We start from the raw sequence: 27,885 nt of genomic DNA on the forward strand, positions 1-27,885 counted from the left end.
TTGCTTTTGTAACTTTGATCAAAATCAGCTAATCACATTTGTATGGGTCTATTTCCAGGTTCCCTATTTCAAGTTCCATTGGTCTATGTGTCTGGATATGGACTTGCTATTGTATTGATTGCTGTAGGTATCGATAAGCCTTAAAAATGGATAGTATCTTCCAATTCGATGTATCTTTTCTAATTTTTTTAACCATTTTAAGTCCTTTGTGTTTCCACATACATTTTAACTTGTAAACATATACATAAAAATCTTCTTGGGATTTTAATAGGGCTTACATGGAATCTTTAGATCAAAGAACTGACATCTTTAACACGCTGGGCATTCCAAACCATGAATACTATGTATGTTTCTCCATTTATACTTATCACATTTAGGTCTTATTTTCTATCAGTACTTGTACTTTTCATTAGACAGATCCTATGCGTGTTTTATAAGATGCACAAACTTCTTGAATCTGTAAAATTGTCTTTCACAAAATTTGAAAAATCTTTGGGCATTATTTCTTAAGATATATATTGCGCTAATCTCGTCTCTCCTTCTGGGATGTCATTGGCATGAGTGTTAGAGCTGTTGATCTTATGCCACAATTGTTAGAGGCTCTGTTCGTTCTTTTAACATCTTTTTCTTTTTTCAGGTTGAATTTATATTTTTCTACCTTCAAAATTGGTTTTCTGACATAGAATTGTAATCCATATTCTGTAACTCTGTGGCAGAGAGGACTGTTTCTGATTCTTTCTTTTGTGGTGAGTTCTTCTTTCTAGTCATTTTGCTCAGCGCAGAGTGGCTAAAAACGAGTTGTACTGGGAAAAGGAAGAAAAAAAGCAAAACAAACTACAAGCAGGGGTATCCTCTGGTTCTATATCCTGCAAATCCCTCAACTGCCCATGAAGCTTTCCAGAGCTGCTCCGCCAAGAACTTACTCTTCCTCTGTCTTTCCAGCTGGTCTTCTGGGGGAGGAGCCTACTGCACTGATTCTCAGGTGTGTGCACCTGCTGGAGACACTCGGCCTCCTGCCAGGTGCAGGGCTCAGTGGCAGCTATTTATCCTGTGAGGCCTTTGTTCCCTGGCGGCCCTGCCCTGTCCCAGGCATAGGGTAACAGCAGGAGGGACAACACTGACCACTGCCAGCTGTCCAGCTCTGGAGTCAGCTCCCCCAGTAACTACCGCAGGCTCCCAGTCCACACTGGCCTGGATGCTCCGGGGGTGGGGGGCGCTGAGCTGCTCAGCTCGGGGGTGCCCGGTGGCAGGAGCGTCCTCGCTGTCCTGTGCCCTCCCGCCTCCGCCTGTCCCGGGCTGTGTCTGTTCAGAGCCCTGGGATCTGGGGCCTGCGCCACTGGAACCACGCCCCGGGGCCCCTCCGCCTAGAGCCGCCACCCGAGCTGCTCCCAAGGCCCCGCCGGGCGCGCCCCAGCCCTTTACCAAGACCGGCCCCCAGCCTGCGGGTGCTCTCCCCGGGGCCCCCTCCTCTGTTAGTGACCCGGGAACCTGGAGGCTCCCTGCCCCAGCTGCGGCTCTGCCCAACTTTCTTTTTCTTTTTTTTTTTTTTTTAATTTTTATTTATCTATGATAGTCACAGAGAGAGAGAGAGAGGCGCAGAGACACAGGCAGAGGGAGAAGCAGGCTCCATGCACCGGGAGCCCGACGTGGGATTCGATCCCGGGTCTCCAGGATCGAGCCCTGGGCCAAAGGCAGGCGCCAAACCGCTGCGCCACCCAGGGATCCCTCTGCCCAACTTTCTTGCCGAGGTCCTTTCCCTGCGGGAAGACTCCGATGCAGATTGTTCCAGTTCCTGCTTCTCCAGGGCTGGGCTTCCCTGGCCGAGGCTTTCGCTGCCCGCTGAGCCCAGCTCTGCCTGCCCCATCCCCCACTGGATTCTTCTATTTTATGTTTTCCACCTTCCTACCTTGTTAGAAGCGCAAACTCTTCTCTCTGTAGGTTCCAGCTGTTCTCTCTTTAAATCTCAAGTCGAATTCGTAGGTTTTCAGGACGATTTGAAAGTTATCTAGGTACATTGGGCTAGCTTGCCCTGCCCCCTAAGATGGGAAATTTTATATGACATGTATTTTATTGAATTTTTTTTTCAATTGAGGAGCGCTGAAAATAAAGAAACACATATAGTGAAACTCATGAATGGTATAGCTGGATTTAAGAATGATCTTTGGAGTCAAATAGGGTTGAGTTTAAAGCTGTTTTACTACTTGCTCTGCCCTTGGCCTCTCTGGTCTACAATGGGAAGGGAATTCATTCATTCATTCATTCATTCATTCATTCATTCATTCATTCACTACTGGGTTATTCTGACATACACATGAGAACACATTCAATGATTTCTCTTGCAGGGTAAATGTGTACAAAGTAAACTGACTGTAATGTGACCTACTCAGCGATGAAGCAGTCTGTTCTTGCTTTGGTTCATTTCAGATCAATCATTTTCAGCCAAAATGAATAATTGTGGCTGTAACATAGATGCTGTACTTAAGTGGTTTGCACCTTATTTACCCTAGCAATGGACTATTTACCTATTTCTATCTAGATAGATGCCTATATCTTTGAATTCAGTAAGAAACCTGTGTTTATGTCCTAAGGACAAAAAGAGAGAGTCTTATTATTCTTGAGCTAAAGGTAGATGCAATCAATGCCAGATTTGCTCAGGGACATGTAGGTTTTATACCTATACATATATAACTATAAAAAAACCCCTTTGTTATTGAAATCTGTGCAAGAGAGAGAAATTAAGCCTTTATTATTGTGAGCCATGAACTCTAGGACCTTCTTAAGAATTCTTTTCATAGAAAAAAAATAAATTATGACATCTTATAAATATAATAAGTAAATATATGAGATTATCAGATGGACAATATCTAACCAGGGGCTCACCCAGCAGAAAGTTCAATAAATGCTTTTTCCCTTCTGCCCCTTCTCTTCAGTGTATACAGTATATTAAATAGGAAGAAGAATAAGACTTAAGAGAAGGAAATAAGAATATGAAATTGAAGAGGCGTTTGAATAAAAACAGGGAATACAGAGCATCATAGAAAGCCTGGCTAGAGCTCTGTGATTACATGTGTAAGATGAGGAGATTCCGCCTATGGTGAGATCTTTCTGAAGAAACCATTGATTATTGGCTAACCTATGTCACATAGCCAGGGGAATATTATCTGAACTATACATTATATCTATATCTGCTTAATTCTCACTATCTGAATGTTTTAATTGCAAAATATTCTGACTAAAGTATTATTAATACTCTACGGTATCATTGTCACGTTTCTTCTCTGAAGTAAAACTGCCTTGTAGAGAGAAACTGCCAGTCACTCTCTCCATACACTGTCAGAGAAGAGATCAGCAGAAAATGAGAGGGCCGAGAAGATGGTGAGAGAAAGAGACTCCCAGGCCACAAAATCCAAAGAACTGCTTCATTTGGGAATCTTGGCAAGTTCAATTCTCCTTGATTTGTGTGTCTGAGGTGCCTCATACTAGTTCTGGCCGTGAAAGAGGTGTGGAGATAAATGCTTGTCCTTTCGAGGTGACACCAAAATGAGGAACCAAGAGAAGAAAATATAACACTATCTACTTCAGTTGAGCGTTTTAACATTAATGGGCCACGTGCCAAATACCTACACTCTCATTCAATTGTAAATTAAGACAGTTTCCAGGAAATTCAATTGACCTGAGATTTTGCTCTTAGCCATTTTAACCTATCTAGCCCAATAAGTTAAAGAAATTAAAACTAATAAAGACATATGATGTGATGAGCACTGTTATATGCAACTGGTAAATTATTGAACACTATATCTGAAACTAGTATGTATTATCATATGTTGGCTAATTGAATTTAAACTAAAAAAATTTAAAAAATTTAAAAATTTAAGAAAGGCGTCACTGGAAACACAAACATGTGTGTGTGTGTGGGTTTGTGTGTGTATGATTTTATTTGCTTATTTATGAGAGGCCCAGAGAGAGGCTGAGACATAGGCAGAGGGAGAAGCAGGCTCCCTGCAAGGAGCCAATGTGGGACTCGATCCTGGATCCCAGGATCATGCCCTCAGCTGAAGGCAGACGCTCAACTGCTGAACCACCCAGGCATCCCGGATTTAGATATATTTCTGTTCAATAAATCTCAAATGTCTACTAATATCACTGATAGTAGAGTTACAGCAGTTAACAAGGTAGCTCATAGATCCAACTCTTCTAGGGTTTACATTTTGATGGACGTTTATTTCTTGAGGATTTTTTTTCCTTTTAAACAGTTAGTATGAGGCAATTTATTATCGACTCACCTAGTTCTATGTATAACTGTAGTTGTCCATTTAGAAGAATTTGCAAATTACTATTAAATGTTAGAGGGCCTACGTAAAAATTAATAAGTAAATAAATAGTGTTGACCTGTGAGAACGACTTCGGGACAGAGTGCCTCAGGAGGCAGTTAGTTACATAATTATATTCATATGCATTTCACTATCATTGGATCATGTACCAGATTAATGAGATTAGTAATGTTATTGAAGGTGTTGCTCTGCTTTCATTGATTATTTTTAGTTGATATCTCACATACTAGTATTTAATCCATTATCACATAAATTCCATCTTTGTTTATAAGAGGACAGTCACATAAAAATGTTTATCAAGGCTGTTATACTCCTTTAAAACTTGGAAACTTTGAAGAATGTGACTACATATTATTAAGCAGAAGTACTTTAAAAAGAGGAAGTACTCAGAGAAAGGAATCATAAACTAATTATCCCAAGTTTGCAAACTATTTCCCCCAGATTTACATTATTTTAACTTTTAGGATGAATTCAGTGTTTTTGCATGAGTACTGCATGTTAAAATGGGAATTCAAAAGTTCTTAAAAATTACTCCAAATTACTAAATGTAATCATTTTCAACATCTGTTGAATGTCAAGCTAGTTGAGTACCTTCAGTTATGCCTGTATACACCTGGATGGATAAATGGATGGATAGATACATAAATAAATGGTGGATGGAAAGAAGAACAAATTGAATTACGCTACAATTAAGTAAATATTAAATGTAACTATACTTGAACTCATCAAAAAATGAAATAGGAATTAAGCTGACAGTGTTGAACTTTAAATGTTTCATAAAAACACATTTATTAATACATAAAATACTCCTGTGATTAAGAATAAAGGTTAAAACATATTGAGATAGCTAAAATTTTAAATTTTATTCTTAGATAGTATCAATTTAATCCTGCTATTTAAGATGAAAGTAAAGCATTTGTACTCACCTCTTCTCTTTCAGATTTTGTACCTTTTTCTATTTTGTAAACATGCATTCTCTTCTGTAACCATAATCTATTTTATTTTATTTTTTTTTTTGTATTTAGATGGATTCACTGCTCTTCCCCATTCATTTTACAATATTCATAGTATTTAAGGAGTTTTTCAAAAGTCATCTCTGAGTTGGCTGGATTTCATTGTCATATTATTTATTTTTTTTTGCATGCTTTTTATTTTCTTTTAAAGATTTTTATGTTTATTTGAGAGAGTAGAGAATACAAGTGGGGAGGAAGGGCAGAGGAAGAGGAAGAAGCTGACTCCCCGCTGAGCAGAGAGCCAAGGTACAGGTGGGTGGTTCAACTCCAGGACCCAACCCAGGATGAGTGAGAATCATGACCTGAGCCCAAGGCAGACTTAACCAACTGAGCCACCCAGGTGCCCCTTTTGTATGCCTTCTCAATTAAGGCTCATGGATGATGTATTTCTGAGAATTCTGTTTGCTTTTAAAATTTTCTGATTATCTATGGTTTTCTTGTCTTGTTTTTTCCTTCTGAGAGGATACCCGGAACACTCACTACCCTGTAAGACAGAGATGTATGTACACACTGAAATTCCTGCCCTGGAAAACTTGAAAGTTGACCAGCCAACCATCTATTGTACTAAATACAATGACAGTTAAGCCCCAGATTTTGTATGAGTTCTCAGAAGAGGAAGAGTTTGGGCAAAAGCACAGAGATGGGAAACAATCATGCAGAGGTACTATCAGAGTTTTGACATTGTGGGAGCACATGGTAAGATAAAACAGGATCACAGAAAGTCAGAGAAAGAGACATGGCCTGGCCCTTGAAGGCCCTGAAACCCAAACTTTGCTTGTAGGAACACTATAATAAAACGATGTCAGTCAATTCCTACTCTACTCCTACCATCACACTTTGCTGTGTGCTTCAAAATCCCACTGTCTTGGGATGCCTGGGTGGCTGGGCAGTTTAGTGTCTCCCTTTGGCTCAGGGCTTCTCCCCCTGCCTATGTCTCTGCCTCTCTCTCTCTCTCTCTCATGAATGAATAAATCTTAAAAAAAGAAATCCCACTGTCTTTTGGCACGGAGTATCACAGTTGTCTTTTCTTCACAGCATTTCTGAGTTGGCTTAATCACAAAGTTGACTTTCTCAGCAATGACTCTTTTAGAACACACGTGTTCCCAGAAAAAACATTTGACACACATTTGACAATGTCTGCCAGGTGCTTTTGAACTTGAAAACAACTTGGCTACAAAGAATATCTCAGTTTCACACCTTCTTTCTTTCAATACCTGCAGATACTACTATACTATTTTCAAGCAATAGATTTTGCTTTATGGATTGGTGAAGCCAGCTTAATGTTAAGCCCTTACAAGGGACTTGCTTCTTCTACGAGGGTACCTGAAGAATTTTGTTTGTTTCTTTTAAGATATATATAAAACTGGGATTTATAAATTTCTGTAAGTTGTAATCTCATTTTTTTTTTCTGAAAAAATATATACCCTTTTCATTTGTGGCTTCAGTTCTTCCTGTATTCTATGGATATTATATCTCGATTAATTGATTTATTTGTTAACCTCTTTGTTATGTATCAGCATGTGGCTTTTTTATTCATTGTCTCCTAATTAATTATATATCTCCTTTACATTTACCTCAAATCAATATGCCAGTTTTTCACTTTGAAATCTTTCTTCTTTCAGGTTCTAACTTGTATATTGGTCCCATTTTGACCTTATTTAGTGTCTTTATTTTTCCCTCCGCTCTGAATTATCCATTTTCATAACTTTGCATTGACTTGTCATCTTGTCCTAGAGCTCTTGTTTTGGGGAATATAGTTGCTTAAAACCTATGGCATGAAGAACTCTCATGCCATTGTTCTTCTGTTCCTTGGGTTATGTTTAATTTCAAACTGGGGATTTTTCCTTTCTTTTGTCCTGTTTTGTTTTACTCAGTGTGTTAATATAGTTAATGGGTCTTGCCCCCACCCCCCACCTCCCACCCCATTACTCTTGTTTAATTTGGAATTTGTATTCTTACCTCACCATATTTTATTCTGGGAGTGAATTTACTCTGACATGCTTTGTTTTTGTCTTGCTGTGGTAGCTGACATATTCACTCTCCCTGCCTCTGGAAGAAGATGTCCACTCCCCCAATCCCTAGAGCCTCTGAATATGTTACTTTAAGTGTTAAAAGAGCCTTCACAGAAGGGAGTAAGTTAAGGATTTTGAGAGAGAAATACTCTGGATTGCTTGTGTGGGGCTGATATAATAAAAAGAATCCTTAGCAGAGGGGAGTAAGAGAAAAATAGAATAGCGATTTGCGATGGAAACGGTTGTTGAAGCGATGTATTTGAAGATGAAGGAAGGGAACAAGAGCCAAGGAATGCAGGCAGCCTTGAAAGCCTGGAAAAGAAAAGAGAACAGATTCTCCCCTGGAGCCTCTGGGTGGAACCAGTGCCACTAACACCTTGATTTCAGGCTGTGAGATCCCTATCAGACTTCTGGCCTCTGGAACTGTATGTGAGATAATAAATTTTTATTTTAAGCCACTAATTTCTTCTATTTTACTGTAGCAGACATAGGGAATTAACACAGTAAAGGATGTTTAGAACAATTCTTCCTTAGATCTGGACATAATCTGAGCCATTTTACTTTTGGGTGGAATTCTTTCTTTTTTTTTTTTTTTCTTCCAAAATGTATTCACTCTTAATTTCATGAATCTCCTTAGTCACTAGTCTGGTCAAGGAAATATTTGTGGTTATTTCATTGATTATATTTTGTTTGTTTTTGTTTTTGTTTTTGTTTTAATCTCTGATTGCCAGTTCCTTCCAGGTGCTCTGCTCTGTAGGCATGTATTTTAAGGGGCTTGACTTCTATCCCTGGCAATGAATTCTGTCATATGTCCCTACCACACTTTGCTTACCCATTCCTCTGAAGTTGGAAACTAAACTAACATGACAGCTCCCTGCTAGTATAAATAATGGTATTAGTATCAGCCTTGCAAAGGTCCCTTTAAAGAATGAGATTATAGGATCATGGCTTATATGCTTATTTAATTTTATAATATGTTGACTAATTGTTCTTCAGCATGGCTGCAGAAGACATTTTAGATCATGAAGATTTGTTTTTTTTTAAACCCATATCCTTATAATCATGTATATAGTTTGACCAGTTTGACCTAACTTTTACCAATGTGATACATGTAAAATAGTATCTAATTTTTGTTTTTACTTTATCTGATCGGTAAGAAGGCTAAGCATTCTTGATGAATGTGCCTGCCATTCAGTGACTCTAAGAGGCTGAGCCCCTAGTAAGTGAAGGGAATGTACAGAGGCAGCACCCACTGGGGCCAGAGAAGACTGAAGGAGGCTCGAGACCATGGCCTGGTTCTAGTGTAACTGATAAATAAAGGTAAATACAGATTGTCCCTGAGGGAGGGGGGTGTATGCAGTGGTGGATGCGGGGTGGGATGGAGCTAACCACAGAGTTTGGTCTCTGTACAGAGCCCAGCTGTTTCCAGAGGACATAGACTGGGGCCTGGAACAGATGCCTGGAGAATGAGACTTCTAGGCTTGACCAGAAGAGGATTCATTATGAGGGCCAGGGAATGTAAATCTAGGGGTTTTCCCTTTCTCCAAACCTCTTGGGAAATAATTAGGAAAAGAATAGCAAAAGAGACAGTGGCTTGTTGTAAAAATACACGAGCCTATTCCCAGTGGTGGGGGAAAATTCAAAACATTTTAGGGTTGTATAGAATTATGAAATGCCCTCAAATCCACACCTATACACTCACATATACCAAAGCTATAACTGTTTCACATAAGTTAAATAATATTACTAATAAGATCTAATGTGAATTGTTTTCTATCATTCAGGCATGGTTAAACCCTAGTTCTCTCAGGTATTGCCTTCTCTGTGGGGAGATTCAATGATGTGGTTACTGTAGACACAAGAAAGAATGTTCTTTAGTTAATCCAAGTCCTCTTTTCTCTTGTTTTGATGTCAAGTGCAAGATACACAAATTCAAGTTGATGATAGTTCCCAGTGGATGAAAGCAATGGCTCTAGTCTGAGTTGTGGCAGTCCTTGAATCCTGTGAGTATCAGCAGGGTTCCTGGTGTGTGCTGATGTAATCCCTAGGTCACAGAACACTGATGCTGGCTTGCATCATAATAGCCCTGTTGGTATGTTGAGCACTGGTCAGGACAGTGATTTAGTGAGGAAGTAGTTTCTCTACTGATTTGTTGTTCGTGAGTGTACAAGTGAACTAGTTTGATTCTTCGTTATACTGATTGGAGTCACTCTCTGAAGAGGTGAACCATGAAGCAGAAACGAAAAAGGAAGCATCTAGAAAGGACAAGTTCCCCCCAAACTGTCAAGAGGTCAAAAGGTATGTGTTAAGCATCTTCTCTGAGCACAGGGTGACAAGGAACTGCCTCTAAAGAAAGGAGGAGAGAAGAAGGGAAGCGGGGGAGGGATGTGTATATATGCTAGTCTTTCTGAGGGCTCAGATAGTCTCTGAGAGTCAAGAGAAAATTCAAGTGACCAAAACCTTGTCTCTGCAGCTTAAGACCTGTGCCATCTCTATGTCACTCTGGGTTACTGCACTACAGACTTAGTGAGTGGCTGATTAGTACTCTTTCTGTGGAAATTGTATTTTCCTATATTTTATTTCTGCCTAAGGGCATTGATGTAGTATAGGATGTTATTATAAGTTTTCCAGTAGTACTTTCTCCTGTTAATGAAGAAGAAAATGTGGCTCATAGAAGTAAGGAGAAATTTTTAAAAGAGCACTTGAAACTGGTTGTACAGGGGTGAGAGTATAAAGTCAGAATTTACTTACTCAGAAGCAAAAAAGAATTTTGTCTCAGACTATGAGAATGTAAATGCGGGGTTCCTATCTAAAATGCAAGAAAAGGGCAGAATATGTACATATACCACTGTTTAATGATAATGGTTAAATTGAGGAGATTGTTTCTGAAGAAATGGAAAACTGAAGTAGTTCTGGTTGCTATGGAAATTAAAAGTAAACAAGTAACATCTAAGAGGAGAAACCATTGTTCAGTGCTGGGGAGTTGGGGGAGGGCAGATTAAGGCTAACCCTGAAGTTACAAGTGTTGACTCCTACTTGGGAAGAGGACTTGATATTTCCAACAATGTATGTGCTTTCTGGGGAGAGAAGCCTGGAAAGTGAGGTTATCTGTATTTTACCTGCAATAAAATTAGTCCGTGTTGAGAGTTGTTATTGAGTGTAAAGTATGAGACATGGAAAACATGTACTCATAACTGTGTTTCCCATATACACACATATAGAATATAAGTATGCCAGGAAAAGGTAATTAATATCAAATATAATTGTCCACTTACTCTGTACCAGATCCAATTATTTGCCTCTCAAAAACACATTACGTCCTTACGTCATTAGTGAGAGTAGATTTGGCCCTTGTAACTAGTACACAAATGAATCGGTTTCTTGCTTATATAACAATTCAGAGTATATAAAAATGGAATATGGCAAGTCTCCAGGGCTGATAGAATCTTTGCTATCATCAACTTGAGCTTTAAAATAGACCCTGGATTATCAACATCCCAACTAGCTGGAAAAGTGAAGAGCGTGGAGGGACCCAGAAGAGGTATTTTTGGTTCTGTTTGGAAGGGTCACATGTCATTTCCACTCATTTTCCATTTTCAAAAACTTAATCCCATTGTCAGAACTGCCGCAAGAGATGCTGATAAATACAATCTAGTAGTATGTCCAGGTAGAAAGGAGATAGCTTGCACTTTCTGCTCCAGTTACAAGGAACATTGTACAAACCCAACTCCTCCTGATAGAAACACAATAAATGAACCATATTATGCTCTCCATGAAAATGGAGGCTATGTGTGTTCACTAAACGTGTCTTGTTTATACTCTTCTTGTTTGTTTAATGGATGGATAAATTCGCAAACACCAATCATGGGCCACATCTTTATTATTTTTGTGTGATTTCTCAGCAAGTACTAACGTAGAAGAAGTTCTACAGCATGAACAAAGCGCAGTGGCCTCAACTTCAGGCCAGACAGAAAAGGACTCTTCTTCCTCTTCAGAATGCTTCAGCACCTCCTCCCAAGAAAAGCTCACTGGTGCTGGTAAGGAGAGTTTATTGAATAAAATGGAATCTAGGTAGAAGCCAGAGATGAACTGAGTGATTCTGATCATCAGTTGATGAAAGGCTGACCAAAACAGAAAGAAACTCCAACTGTATCTCTGTCTTCTTCTCTGACCAGTGGTAGAAATCATCAGTTGCAAGGGAAAAATACTTAAAAGGAGTGGAGTAATCCCAAAAAGATCAGCAGAGAGCAGTGTTTTATTTGAGGAAATGGTGGGAGAGGGTCTGGGTATGAGAATTTTACCAGAGAAACATGGAAGGGTAGGTCAGTATCAACCAGCAAAAGCACATATGTTATCCCGGTGCAGACTCTCTGCACTCCTTATTCTCATCATTCATTTCCTTATAATTTCCATATGCACCTCAATTCTCTATGCCATGTTTTTGTTCCTGCTACACAAACACAGATAATTTTTCTGACTTCTAAAACCCAAGCTTAGTTATCCCTGTTTTTAAATGTCATAGAAGCATACAATGTATAGTTTTTGTCTGGTTTCTTTCACTCACCATTACATCTGTGAAATTTATCTAATATAACTAATTTAAATATAAATATAGATTATATCTATGCATATGTATTAATATAAATATAGTCTCGAAGTTCATTTATTCTTTCTCTTAAAACCTTTGATTTTTACATCCTCTAATGTTATTTCATTCTTCCCTTATATTTCACAAATATGTCAAGTCTAGTCTCGAAGAGAATATTAAGTCCTATAACAAAATATAAACACTGAAATCCGTAGACATAGGACGCAGAATCTGTACACATGGATATGTGCTAAACTGAAACCCAGAAAGCATACATACCATTATCACTTACACAAAATTCATCTCATATTCAGATTCACAAGCACCAAATCAATTACACTTTAAGCCCTAGCTCTGTTTAAACCAACATGTTAGGAACATATAGACACAAAGCACATTGCACCCATCACACCGTTTTGCCACAGTAGGTATGTAATGCACATATCAGACATATCCATAAGAGGTGATGATGATTTTCAGCAATTAACTAATGAGCAACGAGCTTGGTTAGCATGGAAAGAGAGACATTGACATAAAAATAAAGAATGTGTTCTTCAAAAGTTAAGATTTTGTCTCCTTTGAGGCAGTAAATCTCTAGGAGGTAGAATGCAGAGGATAAAAATGTAACAAATATAAAGGAAGGCAAATGGTACTGAAAATTCTAACCAAGATGAATGAATATGAGGACCCATAGTAGAGGATCCAAATAGAAGAATAGGATGCTGAAAGATACCAATTCTCTGCCCAAACTAAAGATTACTGTTCAGAACAAAGTATTTCCATAGAATCAATGGGAAGAATAGGTTAGGGCGAAGAGTATAGGAGGGGGAACAGAATGGAACCAGCTGTTTTTCTGACTTATATTCAATTTTTTAGGAATCTTAAAATCAAGCAAATGTGATCCACCACCTGGCCACTCTTTGGAAGACAATACTGCGGTCCCTGAGGCAAAAGGTGAATCCTCTGAATCAGAATACTTCTGTTATTCCTCCTTGAGTCATCTGTCTTCTACTGGTAAGGGGAAAAGAAAGGCAAGCAAAGTCTGGGAAGATTAGGGCAATGGGAGCCTGAACAGACTGGTAGACACCCAGCTCAGCATCTCTCAGTTAGTGGGAGAAAGAAACACATCAGACCCAGTTATAATCTTATTCTCATCTCTTATTTGGGAATCTGAGTCTCTTGTTCTTGTATCCTCACTAGGAACTGAATACAAACAGTTTTCATGGGGCAGAACGGTTTGCTCAGTGGTTTAGCGCCGCCTTCAACCAGGGGCCTGATCCTGGAGACACAGGATCCAGTGCCATGTCGGGCTCCCTGCGTGGAGCCTGCTTCTCTCTCTGCCAGTCTCTCTCTCTCTCTCTCTCTCTGTCTCTCATGATTAAACGTAAGTAATCTAAAAAAACAAAAACAAAAAGAAAAAAAACCAGTTTTCACTATCAGATGGTAGAGAGAAACTCTGTGCATTCATTTTGGGGAAAATATCATTTATTGAGGGATGTATCCAGAATTGCTGTGATGTCAGTTAAACCTACAAGCGAAGAGTTAATGTAAAATTAAACCAAAGATTGCAGTACTCTAGTAATTTCTCACTGAGGAAATGTGAAAGAGCTCTGAATCGTTAGTCATCCATGTAAAAGAGTCTTATAGGTAATGACTTACAGAACATGAGCTCTCCATGTAAAACTACAAAATACATTATCTAAAGCAGATTCTGCAAACACAATGAACACTAAGATTTAGCTTCAAAGAAAATCATTTAATTAAACAATAGGAATGGTAAATAAGAATGTTTACAGTTATTAAACGAGTAAAAACATAAAGCACTATCAATAAAAAGATTTAAAAAACCAAGTTTTTGAAATGAGAAATAATGTTCTAGAAATCATAAAAAATGTGGATGAGTTAAACATCACATTTGTCAGAGGAAAAGAACATTTGTGACCTGAAGGCTAGAGCCAGGGAATTACTTACAAATATAAATCAGAGTGATCAATACATTGGAAATATGAAAAAAGGATTAAGATAAATGAGGAGAAAATGTGACAGTATGACATATCAAACTAATGCTTGTTTAGAATAAAACAGAAAACGTAAGACAGATAAAGAAGTAATTGCCAAGATTTTTTTTTCAGAACTCTGGAAGATACAAACCCTTAGAATCAGGAAACATTATTAGGGAGCTCGTTACAGAAATGGCAAAAATAAATCCCCACTAAACTAAGGACACTAAAGCCAATATTCAGAACCTCAATAACAAAGATGTTAAAGCAACTGGGGAGAAGCACACAGTCTTTCAAAAGAATGGTGATCTGTCAGGCAGTGACCATATCCACAGCAATTATCTAATAACAATATAAGATAATGTGCTGGATGAAAAGAACAGTCACATCATAAAGAAAAGAAGGGTGAAAAAAAGACAGGTTTCAGATAAAAAAGTAGAAAACATAAAAGATAAAAAATTTGAAAACACAGAACGTATTTGGAAAGATGAAATGGAAGCCAGGAACGGAAGGTGAGCTGAGAAGTCTGTGATTGAATGCCAGTAGGTTTTGATGATTTCCACACCCAAACCAGGAATCACTGATTCGCAGATAATCCACCAAACAGATGTAACTGAAGTACTGGATGACAGTCACATACAACATGACTGGGAGCTCAAGTATTCTAAGCTCCTTATTTTGCACAAAGAATGGGTGGCACCATGGACTCAAATAAACAACTCTACGCTCAGAAAAGAAAGGAAATCAGGTAAATAGAGCCTGCCCGTTTGTAAATCCCCTAGTCAGTCCAGAGTATGTGGAGCATTTATTATCATCTACCGAAGGCTTTAACAATTTACCGCAAACAGTGGATTAAGGACAACAAAAAAGTATTATTCACTTATGGTTGTAGAGGTCAGAAGTCTAAACTACGGCATATGGACCCCTCATCTAATCCCAAATATGTTCCCATCTCAGGGTCCTTAATCTAATAATGTCTGCAAAGTCCCTTGGGCCTTAAAGGTAACATTATGGACTCTGCAGATAGGATATGGGCATCTTCTGATGAAATGCGTGAGACACAGTGACGTATGTATAGTCAGGGAAACAAATACTAAAATATATGGACTGTACACTGTGATGACACAATTTCAAGACACACCGCAGCGACCTCAATAAAGACAATGTACATATATTATATCCAGCTAGCCATGAGCACTTGGGAAAAAGTAAAAATGGTCGAATGCTTCTATTTTGGAGCTTTGGCCAGAAAAGAGACTATACTATCCATGAGTGTCTGACACAGAGTAAGCAATCCAAGTGCACTGAATATATGAAACACTAGATATATCTTTTAATTCTAATTCAATTTACAGAAATCTTAAAGAAGCAAAAGGATACTCCACAGCCTGGTGAGAGTACCTCACAGGAAGAACACAGTGCCGTTGTCTCAAGTGACCTCCCCTGTGCCTCTGACAATAAGAATACGGGTAAGTCGAGATGTCTGAACTGGAGGTGGGTAGTGGCAAAGGGAGATATAAGCATGGCTGAGGGTCCAGCTGAGCATTTCTATTTACAGACTCATAGATGAGAGTTAAAAAGTGATCCAAGCCATGTCCAGATGAGAGGGATAACACAAGGTCTTTTTTCTCTCCAGGAGATGTTCATTGCATCTATATAAAACAAAGCCTGGAGATTCAAGGGGAATCTCAGAGAGGACAAATATCCATAAGTGCAGGGCCATGTTTGCAAAGGTGGAGTCTAAAGAAATGTCAGATCTCTCTGAGAAATGGAAATATAAACTCAGTCTGAACCTGAGAAGATGAATTCTGTTGGTCATAATGTGGGCAAATCTCTGACAGCTGGTGTGAAATGGGCCAGCAAAGAACAGATACAAGAAGGAACCAGTAGATTTTGCTTTTTCGCTAAGAGAGGACTGAACTCCTTAGCATATGTCCTTTCATGGGGGAAGAAGGGGCAGAGATTTGAAAGAGACCCTTCGATTCTTCTCCAACAACCTCCTAACCCTCATGAGCACACAGGAATATTTATTCCATCACACACTCTACTAGACTCAGCACAAAGTCCTCTCACAGTTACCCCTATTGACACTTGTCTCTTCATTTCCCATTCTCTGGTCCCATTTCTTTCTTTTTTCTTTTCTTTTTTTTTTGTTAAGGATCTTAATCATTTATTCACAAGAAACACATATAGAGAGAGGCAGAGACATAGGCAGAGGGAGGAGCAGGCTCCCTCAGGGTGCCCAACGTGGGACTCAATCCCGGGAAGCCAGGCTCATGCCCCGAGCCAAAGGCAGGTGCTCAACCACTGAGCCACCCAGGCATCCCTCTGCTCCCATTTCCTTATACTCTCCGACAGACTCATAAATTCAGATCCTCATATCCTGAACCTTCAGAACTCGTTTTGCAGCATATGTATTCCTCAAGTTTGCTTTCTCTAATGTCATTCCTTAGATACTATCATCTCAAACTCACACAAATAATCTCACTCTTGTAGAACTTCATATTTCACATTAACAGTGAACAAAGCCACACAATCATATAACATCGTGTAAAACGCCTCTGTCCCAACTCGCTTCGGCCCCTCATGTAATTCCACAATCTAGGACCTCGTGTGAGGTCTTGCCTCTATCCTTGCCTCTATCCTAGCACTTTCACAATCTCAACAGATCTCACAAAATTACACACGTCCATATCCCTCTCATAAATCAAATAGACAGTATGTCACAACTTGAACCTCAGTAGTACATGACACCCAGATCACTCATACCACCTTTACATATACGGGATTATGCAGTACCATCCGCTAATATATGATGCTCATGCTACCTTTACGTAGAATGGCCATGGCACCCGTACGCCTCCTACATAAAATTGTTGAAGAAACATGACAGACACGTACACAATCAGACAGTACTCACCGAACACGGTACACATACCGTGTGTACCTTAAATAATCCACCCCCCACTGACTTGTCTCATGCCTACAACATGACCTACCAGATACTCTTCAGTGACCTAAGAGACAAAGTAGGTGCATTTTGTGAAGTTAAATTTGGGTACAAGCTTCAAAAAACTTTTTAAACATAGGAAGAGACTTAATATGTTTGAGTTATTTTATCAGGAACAGAAATTTACCTATTTACTGAGCGTTGAGTTTGGAAATGTAGATTAAGAGGAAGAAAAACTAACTGGCGATTTTCGGGATGTGTTGAAGTTCATGATAGAGGTAAAACCCGATCCCAAAAATATACATATTTTACTAGGAAAACAATCAACAACTTAGAATTTAGCTGTTTAGTAGGAAAGTTTAGTGGTAGGCTTATGAGTATGGTAAGTATAGCGGCAAAAACTGATCATATCCAGAATTGCTGTGATGTCAGTTAAACCTACAAGAGAAGAGTTAATGTAAAATTAAACCAAAGATTGCAGTACTCTAGTAATTTCCCACTGAAGGAATGTAAAAGAGCTCTGAATCGTTAGTCATCCATGTAAAAGAGTCTTATAGGTAATGACTTACTGAGCATGAGCTCCCCATGTAAAACTACAAAACACATTATCTAAAGTAGATTCTGCAAACACAATGAACACTAAATTTAGCTTCAAAGAAAATCATTTAATTAAACAATAGGAATGGTAAATAAGAATGTTTACAGTTATTAAACGAGTAAAAACATAAAACACTATCAATAAAAAGATTTAGAAAAACAAGTTTTAGAAATGAGAAATAATGTTCTAGAAATCATAAAAAATGTGGATGAGTTAAACATCACATTTGTCAGAGGAAAAGAACATTTGTGACCTGAAGGCTAGAGCCAGGGAATTACTTACAAATATAAATCAGAGTGATCAATACATTGGAAATATGAAAAAAGGATTAAGATAAATGAGGAGAAAATGTGACAGTATGACATATCAAACTAATGCTTGTTTAGAATAAAACAGAGAACGTAAGACAGATAAAGAAGTAATTGCCAAGATTTTTTTTTCAGAACTCTGGAAGATACAAACCCTTAGAATCAGGAAACATTATTAGGGAGCTCGTTACAGAAATGGCAAAAATAAATCCCCACTAAACTAAGGACACTAAAGCCAATATTCAGAACCTCAATAACAAAGATGTTAAAGCAACTGGGGAGAAGCACACAGTCTTTCAAAAGAATGGTGATCTGTCAGGCAGTGACCATATCCACAGCAATTATCTAATAACAATATAAGATAATGTGCTGGATGAAAAGAACAGTCACATCATAAAGAAAAGAAGGGTGAAAAAAAGACAGGTTTCAGATAAAAAAGTAGAAAACATAAAAGATAAAAAATTTGAAAACACAGAACGTATTTGGAAAGATGAAATGGAAGCCAGGAACGGAAGGTGAGCTGAGAAGTCTGTGATTGAATGCCAGTAGGTTTTGATGATTTCCACACCCAAACCAGGAATCACTGATTCGCAGATAATCCACCAAACAGATGTAACTGAAGTACTGGATGACAGTCACATACAACATGACTGGGAGCTCAAGTATTCTAAGCTCCTTATTTTGCACAAAGAATGGGTGGCACCATGGACTCAAATAAACAACTCTACACTCAGAAAAGAAAGGAAATCAGGTAAATAGAGCCTGCCCGTTTGTAAAGCCCCTAGTCAGTCCAGAGTATGTGGAGCATTTATTATCATCTACCGAAGGCTTTAACAATTTACCGCAAACAGTGGATTAAGGACAACACAAATGTATTATTCTCTTATGGTTCCAGAGGTCAGAAGTCTAAACTACGGCATATGGACCGCTCATCTAATCCCAAATATGTTCCCATCTCAGGGTCCTTAATCTAAAATTATCTGCAAAGTCCCTTGGGCCTTAAAGGTAACATTATGGACTCTGCAGATAGGATATGGGCATCTTCTGATGAATGCGTGAGACACAGTGATGTATGTATAGTCAGGGAAACAAATACTAAAATATATGGACTGTACACTGTGATGACACAATTTCAAGACACACCGCAGCGACCTCAATAAAGACAATGTACATATATTATATCCAGCTAGCCATGAGCACTTGGGAAAAAGTAAAAATGGTCGAATGCTTCTATTTTGGAGCTTTGGCCAGGAAAGAGACTATACTATCCATGAGTGTCTGACACAGAGTAAGCAATCCAAGTGCACTGAATATATGAAACACTAGATATATCTTTTTAATTCTAATTCAAATTACAGAAATCTTAAAGAAGCAAAAGGATACACCACAGCCTGGTGAGAGTACCTCACAGGAAGAACACAGTGCCGTTGTCTCAAGTGACCTCCCCTGTGCCTCTGACAATAAGAATACTGGTAAGTAGAGATGTATGAACTGGAGGTGGGTAGTGGCAAAGGGAGATGTAAGCATGGCTGAGGGTCCAGCTGAGCATTAAAAAGTGATCCAAGCCCATGTCCAGATGAGAGGGATAACACAAGGTCTTTTTTCTCTAGAGGAGATGTTCATTGCATCTATATAAAACAAAGCCTGGAGATTCAAGGGGAATCTCAGAGAGGACAAATATCCATAAGTGCAGGGCCATGTTTGCAAAGGTGGAGTCTAAAGAAATGTCAGATCTCTCGGAGAAATCTCTGACAGCTGGTGTGAAATGGGCCAGCAAAGAACAGATAGGGCATCCAAGAAGGAACCTGTAGATTTTGCTTTTTTCTCTAAGAGAGGACTGAACTCCTTAGCATATGTCCTTTCATGGAGGAAGAAGGGGCAGTGATTTGAAAGAGACCCTTCGATTCTTCTCCAACAACCTCCTAACCCTCATGAGCACACAGGAATATTTATTCCATCACACACTCTACTAGTCTTAGCACAAAGTCCTCTCACATTTACCCCTATTGACACTTGTCTCTTCATTTCCCATTCTCTGGTCCCATTTCTTTCTTTTCTTTTTCTTTTCTTTTCTTTTCTTTTTTTTTTTTTTTTGTTAAGGATCTTAATCATTTATTCACAAGAAACACATATAGAGAGAGGCAGAGACATAGGCAGAGGGAGGAGCAGGCTCCCTCAGGGAACCCAACGTGGGACTCAATCCCGGGAAGCCAGGCTCATGCCCCGAGCCAAAGGCAGGTGCTCAACCACTGAGCCACCCAGGCATCCCTCTGCTCCCATTTCCTTATACTCTCAGACAGACTCATAAATTCAGATCCTCATATCTTGAACCTTCACAACTCATTTTGCAGCATATGTATTCCTCAAGTTTGCCTTCTCTAATGACATTCCTTAGATACTATCATCTCAAACTCACACAAATAATCTCACTCTTGTAGAACTTCATATTTCACATTAACAGTGAACAAAGCCACACAATCATATAACATCGTGTAAAACTCCTCTGTCCCAAGTTGCTTAGGCCCCTCATGTAATTCCATAATCTAGGACCTCGCGTGAGGTCTTGCCTCTAACCTTGCCTCTATCCTAGCACTTTCACAATCTCAACAGATCTCACAAAATTACGCAGGTCCATATCTCTCTCATAAATCAAATAGACAGTACGTCACAACTTGAACCTCAGTAGTACATGACACCCAGATCACTCATACCACCTTTACATATACGGGATTATGCTGTACCATCCGCTAATATATGATGCTCATGCTACCTGTACGTAGAATGGCCATGGCACCCGTACGACTCCTACGTAAAATTGTTGAAGAAACATGACAGACACGTGCACAATCAGACAGTACTCACCGAACACGGTACACATACTACGTCTCTAAAAAATAATCCACCCCCCACTGACTTATCTCATGCCTATAACATGACCTACCAGATACTCTTCAGTGACCTAAGAGACAAAGTAGGTGCATTTTGTGAAGTTAAATTTGGGTACAAGCTTCAAAAAACTTTTTAAACATAGGAAGAGACTTAATATGTTTGAGTTATTTTATCAGGAACAGAAATTTACCTATTTACTGAGTGTTGAGTTTGGAAATGTAGATTAAGAGGAAGAAAAACTAACTGGCGATTTTCGGGATGTGTTGAAGTTCATGATAGAGGTAAAACCCGATCCCAGAAATATACATATTTTACTAGGAAAACAATCAACAACTTAGAATTTAGCTGTTAATTGGGAAAGTTTAGTGGTAGGCTTATGAGTATGGTAAGTATAGAGGCAAAAGCTGATCAGAACAATGTGTGTGGAACATGAGGAAGATGACACCACTAACTAGGCCAAGTGACAGCTGAGCCACTTGGCCAGTCCGTAGCTCCTGACAGTTGAGCTGTGCCCATGCTTGGAAGTACCGTCTGGAGTCAGCTTTGGGGATCCCCCTGGAGTCTCCAGTCCTGCAGAGCTGTGCAGCAGAGCCCTCAGGTGAGGTCCCTGGAGCACAGGAGCAGATATGTGGAAGTGGAGGCCAACAGATCCCAGTCTGTCATTTCTCTCTTGTAAATCCTAACCCTCCCCGGAGGCAACACGACCTCGGTATCATAAACCACAGGTGGCAGACTGAAGACCTGTACTGACATACCTGCTCTGCATTTATTCTTGTGGTAAATGGAGTAGTAATAACAAATAATATGGGCACCTTACCATGTGCCAGGCAAGAATTTGAGCCTCTGATCAACTGCAGGAAACAACCTAGGGCTCTCATGCTCTCTTAGGTAACCAGACATTTCATTCCAGCAAATATTTTTAGGTACCTAGATTTTAGACCTTTGGATAGAAGCCAGACTATAATCTTCCTGGGAACAAGTGCTGTGTGTGTTATTATACATGGTATTTCTCGAATGTTTAATGGAGGCAAAGATATCATCTATCTGATTGTCCTTCTCTTTCCCAGAAGTCTTAAACACAGATGAAGACATTCTACTTTCTGGACCCTCTGGGTTGGCCCAAGGCCACAGCCAGAGGGCAGAAGTTTCAGACTCAGAATATATTTCCCGTATCTCTCCTGTAGACAAGCTCTTTGACAGAGGTAATATGGTGGGAGTGGAGGGGCTGGGGGGAAATCAGGCAGGGAGGTGAGGCAGCATGTTAGCCAAAAATTAGAATTACGAGCCTATGCCCCGCAATGCCATAAAGGACCCCTTCTCACGAGGACTGTCCAAGGTCTGTATTCCTAATTAATAAGCAGAAATGTACCAGGGAGGCATCCCTGTCTTCTTTGGAAGAAGTTCTTAAAAGATCTGAATGAGAAGATAAAATATCTAAGAGAAATGTGGAAATATATTTTCGGAAAGGAAGTTTGGGCCATGACCGTGAAGTCTTAATTTGAACATTTCCAGCACCAGGGTTCCCCGGGAACCTTGAAAATTTATTTTACCTGCATTTGTACATTATATATCTATCTTTTGTAAATATTATATTTATTTTTTTATGAGAGGCACAGAACGAGAGAGAGAGAGAGAGACAGGCAGAGGGAGAAGCAGGCTCCATTCAGGGAGCCTGTAGTCGGACTGGATCCTGGGTCTCCAGGATCACACCCCCAGCTGAAGGTGGCGCTAAACCACTGAGCCACTGGGGCTGCCCTCTATCTATCTATCTATCTATCTATCTATCTATCCATCCATCTATCCATCCATACCTCCTCCGTGTGTTTTTAAGGTTAATAGATAGATACCAGATATCAGTACATACGTAGAGAGATACACATGCAGAATTCTTCATAAAATTGCACCCCATGCCCCCTCATTGCACAGTGTCCTATAAGGAAAACCAAGCTGAGAATATCCTACTTTAGTGACTGCATACTGTTTTACAGGCGTGGTTCTAAGTGTCCAATACTCTCTACACATGTCCAGAAATCTCACGAGATAATATCATGGTCATTCACTATAAATACAGTTTTACTAATTATTATTTAGTTATATTTAGGAGTAAGTGAAGTTTTAAAAGATAAAGTCACCTGAAAATCGTAGCATTTCAATGAAGAAAGTCACCTTAGTTTCTATGAGAGTTAAGTCTCATGTGTGGTAATGATGTCTAACTAATAATATCCATTCAGTGTAGCTCTTTGAGTTGACACAGACTCCAGAAGATGCCATATCTCAGAGTTTTGTTTTGTTTTTAATCCTTTCCCCAGAATTCTGGAAGAACCAAGAGAATGTGCCTCAGCCTGAGTCATATGTGGTCTCTCCTGGCAGTGAGATTGCAGGAGAAAAGTCTTCTTCCTCAGAATACGTCTGCATCTCCCCTTCTGGTAAGTTTATCCTCGCTAAAGAGGACGGTGAGGGAAATACACAGGTCGCGTCTGAGCAGAGACAGCAGGTACAACTGAGCTGCTCAGCCCAAGCCTGACTTATCTTATTCTCCCCTTGAGAGCAGAAGAGGGCTTCAGGGCAGAGGGACTAGGACTGAAGCCCCTGCAGAGGAACAGAAAGGGAGTGTAGCTTCAGGGGGAGGACCCAGTCACCGTTGTAGCTTCAGGTCAAGTAGAGCCCCGCAGTGGTGTGGACATTTCATCACACCCTTCCCCCTCAGAGGTGCATGAACTCATCCTCACCCACACTCCTGCATCTGTATTCCTTCCTACCAGTTCTGGTCCCATTTCTCCTTCCTTTTCTCCTTGCCTTCCTTCCTCATTCACTTTCCCATTCTCTGGCATGGCATAGGTACACCCTTGTCCCTTCATTCCCTCACACAGTCAGACTCATCCACTCACACACTAATACCATAAGTCCTTTACAACCCCTTGTACAGATCACCTGTTTTAACTCCCTCACACTAAGCCAAACTGCAGAAAATGGATATACCCTGAGGAGGATGGACTTTCATGTACAGCCTTTCTCATCCACATGCCACTTCACTCATGAAGACTCGGGCACTTCACAGAGCGGCATATTTCAGGAGCTCAGGTCACTTCTGCTGGCATTCTAAGCTACAGTGTCAACAGGAAACAGCATTATTCCCACACTTGTTCACATGCTCTGTCACACTATGTAACACACATGCACACACTCATTCAGTGTCACCTCTGAGTAACATCAGAAACAGTCACCAGGGGTGCCTGCGTGGCTCAGTCATTTGAGCATCCGACTCTTGGTTTCAGCTCGGGTCATGATCTCAAAATAGTGAGATCCAGCCCCATGTCACACTCCACGCTCAGCAAGGAGTCTGCTTGTCCCTTTCCCTCTACTTCTGCTCTCTCTGTCTCTGTCTCTCTCTTGCAAATAAATAAATAAATACATTCTTAAAGGAAGCGTTCAACCAGATGTGTCCCAAAACACACATGCAAGTCCACAAGACACACTACACCCACATTCCTGCATAGTTATAGCAGGTACACACCTCAAATAAAACACACCACTCATAGAATGCCGAAATACCACATGTGTACAGACTTCTGCTCCACACATCTGCATGGGAATATTCTCATGGCCACCTTGACACCTCCGGACGTCACATACAGACTCTATTTGTCTTACGTTTGAAATTCTCTTTCGTAGGAAGCCATCAAAAACACCAAGATGTTTCTCATCCTGGACAATCTGAGCAACATGAGACTTCTTCGCCCTTTCCATATGTCTCATTTCCATTCCATCTGGTCAGTAGTACTCAGCCCTCTGAGCCCTCAGTACAACCACAGAAGGAAAGGCTCATGAAAATTTACTACATGCATGTCCAAATGAAAAGGGGGGTGGCTGTCTTAAGTGATTCAGAGGAAGAGCAGGAGCCTCCCTCAAAGAAGGCAAGACTAGAAGAAATGGCCTTTCCTGAAAAGGTCCATACAGAAGTCACCCCGTCTCATGTGTGTACGAAGGAACTCCTAACTGGCAGTGAGTCCAGCTGGAACAGTGAAGCTCAAGAGGAAAAGGAGGAGGCTGACAGCCCAGCAGAGACTCCAGCTGTGGAGGAATGTTCCAGGGCCAAGACCCCCGAATGGCTTGTGGCCCTGGATAGTGGCTTCAGGTGCATGGGCTGCTGCCGGGTCTTCCCCAGCTTAGAGGCCCTACGGGAGCACGTCCAGCATGGGGTCACTGAGGGCTTTAGCTGCCATACTTTCCATCTGGCCTTAGCTTGGCTGAAGAGCAAGAAGAACAGGGCAAAGAAGAGAAGGGGGGAGAATACTGGGAAGAGAACACACCGAGGCCAGAAAGAACATCATTCTGGCATGAACATGTCTTCATGCTAATAAACAGACTCTCTTCAGCCCCTGAGAGAGAGAAAGTAGAGCAAACCAGACTCTACCAAGGGGCTTTCTTTATCTTCTCTAAACAACCCTAGTACCCACCTCTCTTTATACACATCTACCACCCCGCCACTACCAGTGCACCAGCAGCAACAGGAGCAGAGGACCCCTTTCCATTCTATCCACTGCTCTCCCAAGAAGGAGGAGAAGAAGGTGGGTCTCACCATGCGGAACAGCAAGAGACTCACATGCAGTCTAAAGAGCATCGTACACCAGCGTATCCTCTCTACCACTACACTGAAAAAAGGAGACTCCCTGGAAGCAGGGACTGCTGGAGGCCACATGGTCAAAGAGGTGAGGGCCCTAGGGCTAGGAGAACACCTCGAGGATGCCTGGGACTCAGGGTTCTGAGAAAAGGTTCATCCACCAGCGATGTCTCCCTGGGTTCTATAATAACTATGATGCATAATTTTCTTCAGAGGAATATATACTTGGGGTGGAATACTTGATGGATGATGAATTAATGAGATTGCTTCCTTCCTATGCCTTTGAGGAGTCGGGTAAGGACAAGACTAGTCAAGTAGGGCAGAGAAGCTTGGGCCCATTATTCCTTAGATAAACCAGGTGTCACAGGAGTCTTAGCCCTGGGCCTACCTCCCTTTCAAGGGCAGAGCAGAGATGGACAAGGGTTAGTATGAAGGCTAGTCACAGTCCCACCTTTTTCCTGGGTGAGGGTGAGATCTCAGATGTCATGTTGTGAGTTTCATACCTGGAAGAACCTGCTCGGGAGTTACAACCACTTGAAAGAAACAACCAGAGGACTCCTATTTAATATATCCTAGGAGCCAGTAGTTCTGGCTGCTTCCTTTAAAGTGTCAGATGCAACTGGAGAAGAGAGACAAAGAAGCTACTCTTCTGCTGTGGACCATTTCTGGCATTTCTGGCTTGCCTTTTTTTTTTTTTTTTCTTTTAGAGCAACCGGGGTTGTTGGGGATGGAGGGGGTGGAGGTGAAGGGAGAGAGAAAATCTTAAGCAGGATCCCCCAGCAAGGAACCTGACACGTGGCTTAGACTCACAACCCTGAAATCATGACCTGAGCCAAAATCAAGTCGGATGCTTAATTGAGCCACCCAGGCACCCTGATTTCTGGCAAATTTTAATGTGTTGCTTCCTGGAAGATCCCCATATTCTTTTATGAAGTTTCACAATTCCCATATCTCGTTCTTTATTCTCCCTACAGCTGCGAGTGCCTTATTCTAAGAGGTCACTAGAGGGGTTAAACGTAGACGAAGTTGCAAAGACGTTGCAAAATGAATGAGAGAGAGTATGGCTTTTTAGTCAATGGGATATAGGAAAGGCTCATCTTCTGGGGTCCAAAAGTCAGTTAGATTGGAGCCTGGGAATTGCCCTGAATCTTTTGAATCATGTAGAGTGAATGAACATTTATCATAAAAATAAGAAAAGCTGCCTTCCTCACTGAATGATCCTCTTCTCTGCTTTGGTTTTCTCACAGCAACACAGACCCATCACCCCAAAGATTTCAAACAACAGTATCCAGCACATTCCTGCAGTCTGATGGGAGTACAGACGTTTTCATGAGTCCCATAGCATCAAGGGAGGACCGGCTAAAGATGGATGTACCTGATCCTCTGCAGCTGCTCCCAGTTACCTGGAGAAATGTGGTGCCCAGCTCTGGAGAAAATATCCACAGAGAGGCGTGAGAAGCCCAAGGAATGCGGGGAATACCAGGCCCTCAGGAGCCCTGAGAGGAAAGAGTCTCTGCTCCTGCTGACTCTCCCCCACCCTGCCAGAGTCAGGCACCGCTGAAAATCCCTGCAATATTGCCTTGTGGGGAAGAGGGCGGTATTGCTAGAGGTGTTAGTACTGTGGAAACACATTTCTCCTACCTAGAGCTTTCACCAGTGGAGCAGAAGATTGATGACAGCTTGGCAGGATTCGGGGGAGGAGACTGCTAACTTGACAAAGAATCTAGTTTGAGTTCTGCTTGCGGCTTCTCAAATCCCTTGCATTTACTGCAGGTGTGAACACCTGGCTCATAGTCTTACTCTCCAGCCTGGCTATAGATTTTTCACCCCATCTAACTTATTTCCCTCCTCGACATCTTATATCCATGAATATGTGCCTGAAGACTCTGACTATGTGGTAGATTGTAATCCATACCCTTCCTCCCCTGTACTCGCACCCACAAGTTTCCCGCCAGTGTAGTCTTCGTTAACAGTTTTACTTATTTTTCTATATCCTTTCCTTTATATGCACATATATCTTTCTCTGTATCGTTGTCTAATACGTTCACCTGCCTGGTTATTTGACTGGGGGACAGACATTCTTATTACTGAGAGAGGAAAAGCTACTGCACAAATGAAACAAAAGCAAAGAAAATACCCTGCTTGGCTTTTCTGGGCACATGTATGTTTACAAACAGTTGATATACAGTCATAGGAGAGAGGATGGAACACCCTCATCAGGGACGATCAAATGTGTGTCCACAAGGGTGCCCAAAGTCATAATCCAGTTTTAAGCTTACTAATTTTAGAAACATAAAAAATAAAACAAGTTTTTAAAAGTAAAATTTGCATGTTGAATTATTTGCCTATAACTTACACTTTAATTGTGTATTTTCAAAGATTAATTTTAATTTTTCTTTGTCACTTTGCTTGTCTTCAACTGGAGGGACAGAAACAAAAAAATTAAAATGTTCTTTATAGTTCACAAAACTATATAAGAGAAAGGAAATTAAAATAGTTCAACTTTCAAAAACAAAAAAATTAAAATGTTCTTTATAGTTCACAAAACTATATAAGAGAAAGGAAATTAAAATAG

General features: G+C 40.4%; 1 protein-coding gene across 8 annotated transcripts; it reads left to right on the top strand.

Annotated features, from left to right (window-relative positions):
- Nucleotides 1-9,431: 9,431 nt before the first annotated feature.
- LOC140641207 (protein FAM170A-like) lies at nucleotides 9,432-27,634 on the top strand. 8 transcript variants are annotated; one of them, XM_072840657.1, is made up of 9 exons: nucleotides 9,432-9,654; nucleotides 11,259-11,393; nucleotides 12,821-12,958; nucleotides 15,300-15,413; nucleotides 19,159-19,272; nucleotides 21,760-21,891; nucleotides 22,999-23,115; nucleotides 24,362-25,398; nucleotides 26,558-27,634. In XM_072840657.1, exons 1-8 carry the CDS (start codon nucleotides 9,585-9,587, stop codon nucleotides 25,045-25,047), a joined length of 1,506 nt encoding a protein of 501 aa, XP_072696758.1. In that variant the 5' UTR covers nucleotides 9,432-9,584; the 3' UTR covers nucleotides 25,048-25,398; nucleotides 26,558-27,634. The 8 variants fall into 8 exon arrangements, with proteins under 8 accessions (XP_072696758.1, XP_072696757.1, XP_072696759.1 ...); XM_072840656.1 differs by having other exon boundaries at nucleotides 9,433-9,654; nucleotides 21,757-21,891; XM_072840658.1 differs by having other exon boundaries at nucleotides 9,433-9,654; nucleotides 12,821-12,898; nucleotides 21,757-21,891.
- Nucleotides 27,635-27,885: the final 251 nt, after the last annotated feature.

This window comes from Canis lupus, chromosome 10 (assembly GCF_048164855.1).
Source record: "Canis lupus baileyi chromosome 10, mCanLup2.hap1, whole genome shotgun sequence".
Taxonomy (NCBI): domain Eukaryota; kingdom Metazoa; phylum Chordata; class Mammalia; order Carnivora; family Canidae; genus Canis; species Canis lupus.